This window comes from Nelumbo lutea, chromosome 2 (assembly GCF_056320005.1).
Source record: "Nelumbo lutea isolate HS-2025 chromosome 2, American lotus-T2T, whole genome shotgun sequence".
NCBI classification, from domain to species: Eukaryota; Viridiplantae; Streptophyta; class Magnoliopsida; order Proteales; family Nelumbonaceae; genus Nelumbo; species Nelumbo lutea.
The window spans coordinates 56,232,387-56,243,641 of NC_142685.1; the positions used below are offsets into that span (position 1 = coordinate 56,232,387).

Sequence of the window (11,255 nt, forward strand, 5' to 3'; positions counted from 1 at the left end):
TGAGCGAGAGAGAGGATGATGCAGTGACTACCTTCAAGATCTAAGCGAGAGAAGATGGTGTGGTGGCCAGATCTAAGCGAAAGAGGCAAAGCAGAGAGAGAGAGAGAATTTTACTCTAACCCTAACCTAAATGACCCTTTCCCCTAATTCGCCATTAAAGGGTAATTTGGTCATGAAAAGTGTTATTTATGCTGACATGACCATTTATGTTAAGAAGCATTAACATTGCACTAATGGAAGGTGAATTTTGGAAAATAAAACTCATATGACATGGTGAGTTTTGGACGTTTTGAAAAGTTGCGGTATGTTTAGGAGAATTCATAAAAAATGATGATGAGTTTTGGATAATTTTCCTAAAAAGAAAGTACAATAGAGGTTTAAAGTATATGTCGAAAAAACACATCAATGGTTTTGTAATGTTGCCAAATTTTATAACTTATAGCCTTCCACCATTAAGTAGCAAGTTAACATGTACAACCTCTATGCAATTTATTTAGAAGGGAGATAAATCTTTGTAGGGGCACGGGTCTGGTCGTGCCCTTAACGCTTCCCTAGAGGCCTGTTCATGGGCCAGGTAGTCGGATGAATTTGCCAGCTTGACCTGTTTTTTTATTGGGTTTAGACAAAATTCGGGCTTAAGCTCTACGATCCAGGCCCGACTATTTTTTTAGATCGAACTTGGGTTTTTCAAAAGTTTAAGCCTGAGCACAAACCCGACCAATAATATTACATGTAATAAAAATGTGTTAATAATATATAATTCATATATTATATATCAATTTATCCAATTTCATGCCTAGTTTTGAGCTTTATAAAAGGGTTAGGTTCTGGCCCAATTTCTAAGCCTAATGGTAAAGTTGGATTTATATAAAGGCCACCGGGTCAAATTCTGAGATCAAGGCAAAAGGGTTGGGTCGGCCACTCGGGCCTGAACATTTTCGTTGATAAAGAGGAAAATCCCGACCTGAACCCGGCCCGTGAACAGATCCGAGTCTGGAAGTATCGAGGGCATGGAATCTTCTGGAAACTCCTCCCTCGCGAAAGCCCTAATATGAATGAATGCCTGCAGTCCTTATCCATACACCCCCTGAAACCAGCCTGAGCTTACAACATACACACGGTACACCAACATCCGAGTAGAAGAAAAGAAACATTCATAAACCCTAATCTCCCCATCTATCTCTTTTCTGGCATCTCGAATCAGTGAAAATGGCGTCGGCCAATGCCATTTCGACCGCGTCAGTTTTTCGCTCTCCCAAACAGGTGTTCTGTTATATTCTTCTTTCTTTTCCCACCATTTGGGCAAGTAATTTATATCAAATTCCGTCATTTCTTCGTTGATAGCAATATTTCGTGGATTTTCTGCTGAAATTTGCAATTCTTGATTAAAGATGTCATCCTTCTGTTAATCGTTTGATAGAGATCATTATTTGCCTTTTGTGGAAATTTATGCGTCGTTGATTTTGGTTTAGCTTGTTGAATCCTTTGGGGTTCTGAAATTGGATTTGACGTTGAGCCTAGCATATGTTTTGGTCCTTTAGTGTATCTAGGGAACGTTGGAGATGCTCCCGACTCCCATTCATGCTGGTTTCGTTTGACAGCTTTTTCTTATTTTGTTGTTTAATTCGAGGTTACTTTTCGTTGCTGGCCTTGTTGAGTAGCTTTTTGTGGTTCTGTTTGCTGGTATTCGGCTATGGAGCATCTTTAGATTCTCATGTTACCACTTGAATTTACCAAATTTGAATTTTTTTTGACAGTTCGTGTTATGTTGTTGCAGGAAAGCTTGAGGAGGAGGGTGAATCAGGGGCAAAGGTTGAACAACGGCCCGTCCAGCCGTAGATTTGTTGTCCGGGCTGCAAAACAAATTGCTTATGACCAAAGTTCAAGGACGGCGCTTCAGGCTGGAATTGATAAGCTTGCTGATGCTGTGGGTGTTACTCTTGGTCCTAGAGGTATTTCTTTGCATTCTGTTTATCTGTCCCATCATCCCTATTCTCTACTTGATCGTTTTATTCAAACTATTCCTTACATTACCATTTGTTTTGGGTTGGGGTAGTTGTCAGGAAATGTCTTACATGGCCATTCGACCTAGGTTTCCTTGATGGTAGGGTTTCCGTTTTCTTCCTTTTTTTTTTGGAATTTCATACGTTAATTAGATAATTGAGCATGATATTGCTTCGAAAAAAATTTTGGCAGATGAAAACCCTTGCTAGTCTAGGTCTTCAACCTTTGTCCGAGCACGTGCCTTCCATTCTAGATCCCCATGATAAATTGATGGTAGCTTGAGGTCCAGCCGTCCAGAATTTAAGTTCAAGCAGGATTTTGGGGTTATTATTCTGAATTCATATGGTGGCATTCTGGCTTGGACCTTTAGTAGGCCTGTCATGGCAAAAGATGCTTCAGAAGCAGAAGTTAGGGACCTCCTTGTAGGCCTCAAATCTGCTAAAGCCATACAAGCTACACCATTGGCCATTGCTGGTTGATGGTGACTCAAGAGACATAATCGGCTGGGCAAGTAAACCTAGGACTGGGCCTTGGAGGCTGGCATACTTCCTTGCAAGCATCAAAATTTCACAACAAATTGGCCTGTATCGGCCGATACGTATCATGTTGGTGACCCACTGATATGCCACTATAAGCAATGTTTCAGGGGGGTAGACTGGCCTTATATGGACCCATCTGAACAGGTTTGTAAAAAGCTAAAAAAATTAAAGGGCTCAACAATAGGGACTGATACGCTCCATTTGGCATATCAGTCTGTATTGTTATTTAGAATGTTGCTCACCCCATCCAAAAAAGTATTTAGAACCTTGCTTCCTTCTAGAAATTTCAGAGTTGACTGCTCATCTTGGTTTCTGTTTCAGATGAATGTCAAGAGAACTGAACCATAAGGCTGATCACTTAGCTAAATCAGGATTAGAGAGGAACTTTTTTGCATCGTGCAAATAGACTGATGAGGCATTTGTGTTTTTGTTGATTAGCCTTGTTGTACATTCTCATATACACTTCAGTCTTTTTGCTTGAATGAAATGGCTAACTTTTTATCAGAAAAAAAAACAGAGAAAAATTGATGCTTGAGGAGAAATACCTTGAATGTTGTACTTGGACTAGCAGCTGATTCTGTTTTCTATTTTGAAGGGAGGAATGTGGTCTTGGATGAATTTGGGAGCCCCAAGGTGGTCAATGATGGGGTAACAATTGCTCGAGCTATTGAGCTTGCAGATAACATGGAAAATGCTGGTGCAGCTCTCATAAGAGAGGTAAGGATCCTTTGTGTTGTTTTTTCTTTCCAACACGTTTTGATGAATTGATTTACAAGTTAGCTAGGCTTCATGAGGGTAAAAGTGGAAAAAAATTAGTTTCATAATTGCTGTTGAAAAGAGGGGTCATAGTGAAAATTGCAAAAAACTGATTGTTGTGTGAAGGAAACTCAGGCAAGATTCTACTGGACTAATTTGTTTCATAAATATAGGAAATGGGAAAAAGAGCAGTTGCTTTTGCAGATAAAGTACTCTGTAGAATCTTTACAAGTTTTTTGGGATATAATATAAATACTTGCTTGTTTCTGTTGTTAGCAGCTGCATGAAAATATCTTAACTTTTAAAGGTAATCGTTTGATCTTCTTGACGGTTGATTTGAAGGAAACTTTGAAATGAATTGGTCTATGAACCATTTATTTATTTATTTAATTTTAAAATTTGATGTAATACACTTCTAGCTGTATCTTCTGTGTGTGCTTTATTTGGTAACAGGGTTGGGTGGTATTTCTTGGATAGTTTCTCCTCCCACTTAATAAGGTCGACTTTAGCATTTAGGTTGAAATGGCCTGACTCATATTGAAACTATTGAAAGACCTAACTAATTTGCTGATTCTGGGATGAGATATGCTAACATAGTTGACATAAGGGTTGGGTTGTTCTCAATCCAAAAAAAAAATTTTTGTGGAGAGTGGTAGTGAGGAGGATTTATCAAGAAAAGAGATGTTCAAACCTGCAACTCTTGAAAGAATGTCTAATAAGAGTAGCCCCTTTCAAAAGGTGTGACCTAAATTTATTTAGAATCAAGAAATTTGTAAGGAAAAGGAAATAAACTGAAAATTTCAATATCTATGCATATATTAGGGTTGAGCATTCATGTACCCCCACAAGTTTTGGGTCCGGGATTCAACCCAATACGTGTAAAACTGTAAGTATATATTTATAGCCATAGCCTGGAATGCCTGCATAGGGGACTTGTCCTATATTTCAGGCCCAGGTGCAGGCTGAGGTGGGCCTCTGGACTTGTGTTAAGCCCCTTAATTCTAGGTGCAATGTATTAGCTCGTATCAGTAGGGTACTGATGCACTGTTTTTAAGGTATTTTTTTAAAAGGTGTTGTTTTAAACGTTAGCATTAAATGTTGCCTCTTTAAATTTTGAAAAAGAAACTAAAAATATTTAAAGTGAAAGGTTCAAAGTACCGATACACCCTTTCTGCAACATCAGGGGTGTATTAATACTTTGATCCTTGTATATATGCCTACCATGGGCAGAAAGAAGGAAATACGAGATTTTAAGTTGCTAAAGCATAGCATTTTTCCTCTTGCATGCACAAGATCTATGTCACAACCAGAGGGTTAGCATTGCAGTGCCATGTTCTGTTTATCATGCTTCAATAGGAGTGAATTGCATGCTGTGTTTGCAATTTGTTCTTCAGGTGTGTGCAGTTCACGGCAAGGTTTTGTAAACCACAATTTTGGTTATAACTGTCCCTCAAGGGAACTGAAATATACTGAAAACTTCAATATCAATTTAATATTTTAATGCCCCAAATAAAATACCATTATAAATATCAAACCATTAAAAACAGAAATATGTTTGGTTGAAATATCTGTTATGTCAAAATATTCTAAAACTTTGGAAATTCAAAAATTTACATTGATAGAATATTCTGAATTATGCCAAGTTTTACAAAATTTTAGCAAAAAAGGGTACAAACATGCAATTTTAACTTTTTGGTGCAGCTTATTGAAACCAAAATACTTAAAATTTCCACAAAATTTTAAACCATGTTCAGGGCCCTCGTATATACCTCCCTTCTCTTTTCATTTTTGTGTGAGGTGATGTGTTGGGCTTCTTTAAGTAGTGATAAAAAAATGTGTCTGAACTCTCAGATGCTGTAGTTTCTGGAGCATTGCTGGTGACTATATGTATTAACATTCTTAGTTTCTGGCATGAAGGTTGCAAGTAAGACAAATGACTCTGCTGGTGATGGGACAACAACAGCATCCATTCTTGCACGTGAAATTATCAAATTAGGCTTGTTGAGTGTTACTTCTGGCGCAAACCCTGTCTCGCTCAAGAAAGGAATTGACAAGACTGTACAAGGCTTGGTGGATGAGTTAGAGAAGAAAGCTAGGGCTGTGAAGGGACGTGATGATATTAAAGGTATTAAAATGGACTTCATTAACATCACAAGTTATTTTTCTTTTTCCAGTGTTGTGTTTTTATTCTTTTTCCAAGAGTTCACGTTTTTTTATCACTAGTAATTGCTTTATGCTAATTTATCCTTTCTGATGGTTTTCCTTTTAATGCATTTCAGCTGTTGCTTCTATATCTGCTGGCAATGATGACGTCATTGGGACTATGATTGCTGATGCAATTGATAAGGTTGGCCCTGATGGTGTTTTATCTATTGAGTCTTCATCATCCTTTGAGACAACAGTAGATGTGGAAGAAGGAATGGAGGTATGTATCTTTTATATATATATATATGTGTGTGTGTGTGTGTGTCCTTGATGTTATTCATTGGACTTTGTCTGCAGATTGACCGAGGTTACATTTCGCCACAATTTGTTACGAACCCTGAGAAAATGATTGTTGAATTTGAGAATGCAAGAGTCTTGGTCACTGATCAGAAGGTTTCAACAATAAAGGACATAATTCCTTTGTTGGAGAAGACCACACAACTTAGAGCTCCTCTCCTTATCATAGCTGAAGATGTCACTGGGGAGGCTTTAGCTACTCTTGTTGTGAACAAACTCCGTGGTATTCTAAATGTTGCTGCAATTAAAGCGCCGGGTTTTGGTGAGAGGCGTAAGGCTCTCCTTCAGGATATTGCCATCGTAACAGGTACTTGATTTTCTTACAGAATGAAATATTTTAGTTTTTTTTTTGGTAGAAAAGATGAAATTTTCATTAAGAAAACTAAGAGAGAATAGACCGACAACAAGAAAACACTGAAACAACACACCACAAAGAACTAACTAGTGACACTACTACCTGCAATACTACTAACAACTCCTATAATTTGACCGGACTTCAACATCAGTCATCAGCCAATAAAGAGTTCATCAGCCAAACAGGGGGACTAGAACCCCAACAACCTGAGAAATCAAAATCATGAGTTGCTATTAGCTAGAGAATGAGCATCCCCATTACTTGAGTGGGTCACAAAAGAAAAGTTCACATTTAGGGTCTGTTTGGTTCGCAGTCGGAATCAGAATCGGAATGGGAATCTAAATCCTCCGGGGTCGGAATCGGAATGGTCCATTCCCATAATCTGTTTGGTTCAGACAGGAATGAGAATGGGAATTAAAACCAGCAGGAATGGGATTTCATTCCCCAGGGAGGGGCAGGGAATGGTCATTCCCTCAAATGGGGGAATGCCGTTCCAGCAGGAATGGGAATGGGATTCCGATTCTGCCCAACCAAACAGTTGGAATCGGAATAGCCCATTCCGATCCTGATTCTAGACATCCCTTTCCTGCGAACCAAACGGGGCCTTAAATCATACAGGAAGTAAAATTTGCTTATTCTTGTAAAATAAAGTGATTTTTTTCTTTGGCTCCACATGATTATTTGGGGGGGGGGTAAGGTAGGAAGCAAATTAATGTGGTCCCCACTTTATATGAGAGAGAATACGTAGGAGGAACTGAGGAAGTGATGCAAAATTTGCATTAGGTTTTGCATATGCTAAGGGATGCAAATGAGACAAAGGCTCAGTTTGGAAGGAGTACAAATACAAATATGTAGAGTGCAAAACCTTACATTTCGTATTATTTTGTATGTATTTGTACTGTACATATTTGTATTTATATTCCTTCCAAACTGAGCCAAAAGTGCAAATTTTGCATCAGATAAGAGTGCAAATCAGTCACAAACAAATGGAAGTAAAAGTGAACTGGATGCAAAATTTGTATCCGATTCAGATTTGCATTGCAAATAAATGCAGCCTTGGTTTCTGATCTTTCTTCACATACAGTGGTGGTTATGTAGTGCATTTATTACAGTATCTGTTGACACTCTAAACTCTGTTCTTTTCCTCTTCAGGAGCTGAATTCCAAGCTAGTGATCTGGGGTTGCTGATAGAGAACACCTCAGTTGAGCAACTTGGTCTGGCAAGAAAGGTGACTATTAGTAAGGACTCCACCACCATTATTGCTGATTCTGCAACCAAGGATGAGATTCAAGCTAGAATTGCACAAATAAAAAAAGAACTAGCCGAGACAGATTCTATTTATGATTCCGAGAAGTTGGCTGAGAGAATTGCCAAGCTGTCTGGTGGAGTTGCTGTTATAAAAGTGGGAGCTGCAACTGAGACTGAGCTTGAGGACCGCAAACTTCGGATTGAGGATGCCAAAAATTCTACTTTTGCGGCCATAGAGGAAGGGATTGTGCCTGGCGGAGGTGCTGCCTTGGTTCACCTCTCCACGTACATCCCTACAATTAAGGACAAACTTGAAGATGCTGATGAACGGCTAGGTGCTGATATCGTGCAGAAGGTAAGCATATCATAGTAATCTATTTTATATCGTGCGCTTTATCATGCAAAATGGAAAATTTTCTTTCACTAATTGGGTTAAATGGACACCATTACCAGCCATGTTAAGATGGATGTTTGGGAGCCAGAGTGCCTCCTATAGGTGCCCGTTTGGAATGGTTTTCACGTAGTCTCTTCTGGCTTTGTGGAGTGGACCCAACCAGACAGCCTACAAATAATGTTTGGTGAAAACCCCAGACATCCTAAAATAGCAATCTTAAAACCAAAAAAACATGGCCTTCTGCTGAAGCTTCTTTTAGTGGCTTTTCCAAAGCAGCTCAAATAAAACTTCAGCCCTCTCACTCCCAAGTGGGCCCTAAGTGTCTGTTTGGGACGGCTTTGAGGAGACAGCTTATGGCTTTTCAAGGTGGGCGCCACCCTGACAGCCTAAAAACAATGTTTGGTGAAAGAATCCTGTAAGTTCAAATACACTGTGCTTCAGTCAAAAAAAGGTTTTCAGGAAGCTTCTCTTAGCTTCCTCATAACGGCTCAGCAAAGGCAGTTTAATCAAAGCTTTAGCTTTTTCCAAACGTGCCCTAAAAATATGACTTCGCCTGAGATGATCAGGCACGTGACTATTGTTCTTTTCAATTAGGGCTTTAAAAGCTATACTGGTGCGTCATGTGATTTTTTGTAGATGCAGGGAGGTGAAGAATCTACCATTAGCCTAATTGCTGCCATTGAGGAAGCATTTCTAAATCTCAGTTTGTTTTGTTTTAATCTTTTTTGTTTTCCTTTTTCAGGCACTAGTAGCACCGGCATCGTTGATTGCTCACAATGCAGGGGTGGAGGGTGAAGTAGTGGTAGAGAAGATAAAGGATAGTGAATGGGAGATGGGATACAATGCTATGACGGACAAGTATGAGAACTTGATGGAGGCCGGGGTTATTGACCCGGCTAAGGTTACAAGGTGCGCGTTGCAGAATGCTGCATCCGTGGCGGGAATGGTCTTGACTACTCAGGCCATCGTGGTGGAGAAGCCCAGGCCAAAGGCTCCAGTAGCTGCACCCCCGCAAGGGCTTGCTGTGTAATTCTTTTATTTTACCTTTGTTTTTGTCAAAACTTAACAGTAAATCGATGGTAGAATCAGTAGATGTGATTTTATATAGGCTAATGCTAAATGGTTTACGTGAATGCCTTCAAGTGGCATTAGAGGAAATTGGTTTACGTGAATGCCTTGAAAGGTGCAACACGTCCAATTGAAGTGGCATTTGAGCGGGAATTTCTTTTCTTTTTTTTTGTATGAATATATATTGTTGAAAATTCAAGTTGGGACCATTGCTTTTATAGTTTTCATGGTGTTATGTGATAGTCTTATCGAAATATTCATTTTCGATTCCAAATGGTTGTTTTGGTCGTGGCGGTGGATCAAGACTTTGCTGTTGCACCAGCGCAGTCTCAAGTTGGAATCAGTTAACTTAGGATTCAGATGCATTGCATCCGGGCGGTACTCCACTGTTATTTGTTTGATCACACTGTCACTGAAGTGCAGCTTGACTCTAATGCCAGAAAAATCAATCGATCATTTTCCGCTGCCCCCTATTCCCTCCCTACCAAGATTATAGCCCCGCCTAACAAACCCACTCTCCCCTTTCATCCTCCACAAAGGAGTAAGGACAAACAAATGAACAATTGGCTGATAATTTGGAGATCACATCTGCGCCCCACAAGCACATCTTAACGTGCATTTGGAAGTTGGAACATCTCCCGAAGTTCTCGGTGGGAGACATTTCCTATATACGGTGGGATATGTTGTGTTGGAAGTTGGAACATCTCCCGAAGTTCTCGGTGGGAGATATTTCCTATATACGGTGGGATATGTTGTGGGGGTGCAGATGTGAATTCGATAATTTGATGCCATCTACATGATCTTTTGGAGCTTAGGGCCAAGGTTCAAAGTATCGATAGATGATTTCTTGGTACGCCCTTTCGGGGGTTGTATTGGGTCGTCACTGGTTCAGAGAGTAGTCGGGTCTTAAATCGATCCCTTTAAATCGGCTTCAAAAACAAATATAACCTAAAAAAAAGTATCAATACAGGCCGATATGCCTTACAAAGATAAATAAATAAAGCCTAAAAAAAGGTATTGGCCTGTGTCAATACTTTGAATCAAAGTTCAAACTTAAAAGTATCGATACATCGGCTGATACATATTATTCCGGGACCTCTCTGATACGCCCCTATAGTGAATGTATTGGGGGTCTGACCAATTCAGACGGTCGAGGAGCCTTAAACCGGCCCCCCTGAACCAGTTTTGAACTTTGTTTAGGGCTTAGATAAAAAGACTAGTTACATTGAGCAGTAGTTCAACACGGTGTCTGGGAAATGGGCCACTGCTCATCTACATGACCTTCAATCTCTCTCTCTTTATATTTATCAACTTGGATGATTGGATATATATATATATATATATATATATATATATATATATATATATATATATATATATATATATGCTGGATTTATAAATGTTGAATTGCAGATAAAAAGCGATTATCAACTTGGATGGTTGGAGAAGGTGCCAGCTACCCTGCTGGGGTATTTGGCATCGATGCCCTTGCTTTAGAGATATTTTCTGAGATACGGTGCTGTACGCATGAGGGTCTGTTGTACTGTTTTTTCAGAAAATAGCTATTTTTTTGTTTGGCATGATGCTGCCATATAGACTGTTTCTTGGGAAAACAGCACTGGTTTTGTTTGGTACCAGTGTTGTATAGCTGATTTTAGCATTGGTCTACTTTATCCAATGTCAAGATGATGCCACATTAATGCTACACCATTGCATCGTTCTCAGCAATGGAAAACATTGTAGGTGTTTGACATCGATGCCGTTGCTTCAGAGATGTTTTCTGACAAAACGGTGCTGTATGCATGAGGGTCTATTGCACAATTTTCTCAGAAAACGGCTCATTTTTTTGTTTGGCATTGGTGCTGCTACATAGGCTGTTTTCTGGAAAAACAACACTGGTTTTGTTTGGTACCAGTGCTGTATAACCATTTTCAGCATTGGTTTACATTATCCAACACCGACAGGCAAACAACAGGCTGTTTTCTGAGAAGACATTGAATTTGGCGTTTCTTCATACCATATTTTCTCGATTTCTAAGGCGTGGTCTGGAGCAACATTTTTTTTTTTTTTTTTTGAAAAAACGATGCCAAATAAGAGGCTGTTTTCTGAAGCACGGTTTTTTCTGACATGGCACCGATGTGGTGCCATTTTCTCAGAAAACGGCATCGATGCCAAACACTGCCATTGAATTTGGTGTTTCTTCAGTCCACACTTTTTTGATTTCCAAGGTGTGGTCTAGAGCAACTTATTTTTTCCTGAAAAAATGATATAAAATAAGAGGCCGTTTTTTGAACCACTGCTTTTTCTGACGTGACACCAATGGGGTGCCGTTCTCTCAAAAAACAGCATTGATGCCAAACACCACCAAAGTCCCTAACTGGTTGTAGT

General features: G+C 39.5%; 1 protein-coding gene across 1 annotated transcript; it reads left to right on the top strand.

Annotated features, from left to right (window-relative positions):
* The first annotated feature begins 972 nt into the window (after window positions 1-972).
* Window positions 973-9,087, top strand: LOC148870862 (ruBisCO large subunit-binding protein subunit alpha-like). The gene is made up of 8 exons (XM_088969776.1): window positions 973-1,263; window positions 1,778-1,952; window positions 3,139-3,260; window positions 5,217-5,424; window positions 5,579-5,724; window positions 5,802-6,108; window positions 7,309-7,760; window positions 8,542-9,087. Exons 1-8 carry the CDS (start codon window positions 1,210-1,212, stop codon window positions 8,827-8,829), a joined length of 1,752 nt encoding a protein of 583 aa, XP_088825902.1. The 5' UTR covers window positions 973-1,209; the 3' UTR covers window positions 8,830-9,087.
* Window positions 9,088-11,255: the final 2,168 nt, after the last annotated feature.

Coding starts and splice junctions, on each gene's coding strand:
- LOC148870862 (XM_088969776.1), top strand. CDS start 1,210: ATGGCGTCGGCCAATGCCATTTCGACCGCGTCAGTTTTTCGCTCTCCC. Junction 1,953..3,138: donor TGTTACTCTTGGTCCTAGAG/GTATTTCTTTGC, acceptor TCTATTTTGAAG/GGAGGAATGTGGTCTTGGAT. Junction 5,725..5,801: donor ATGTGGAAGAAGGAATGGAG/GTATGTATCTTT, acceptor CTTTGTCTGCAG/ATTGACCGAGGTTACATTTC.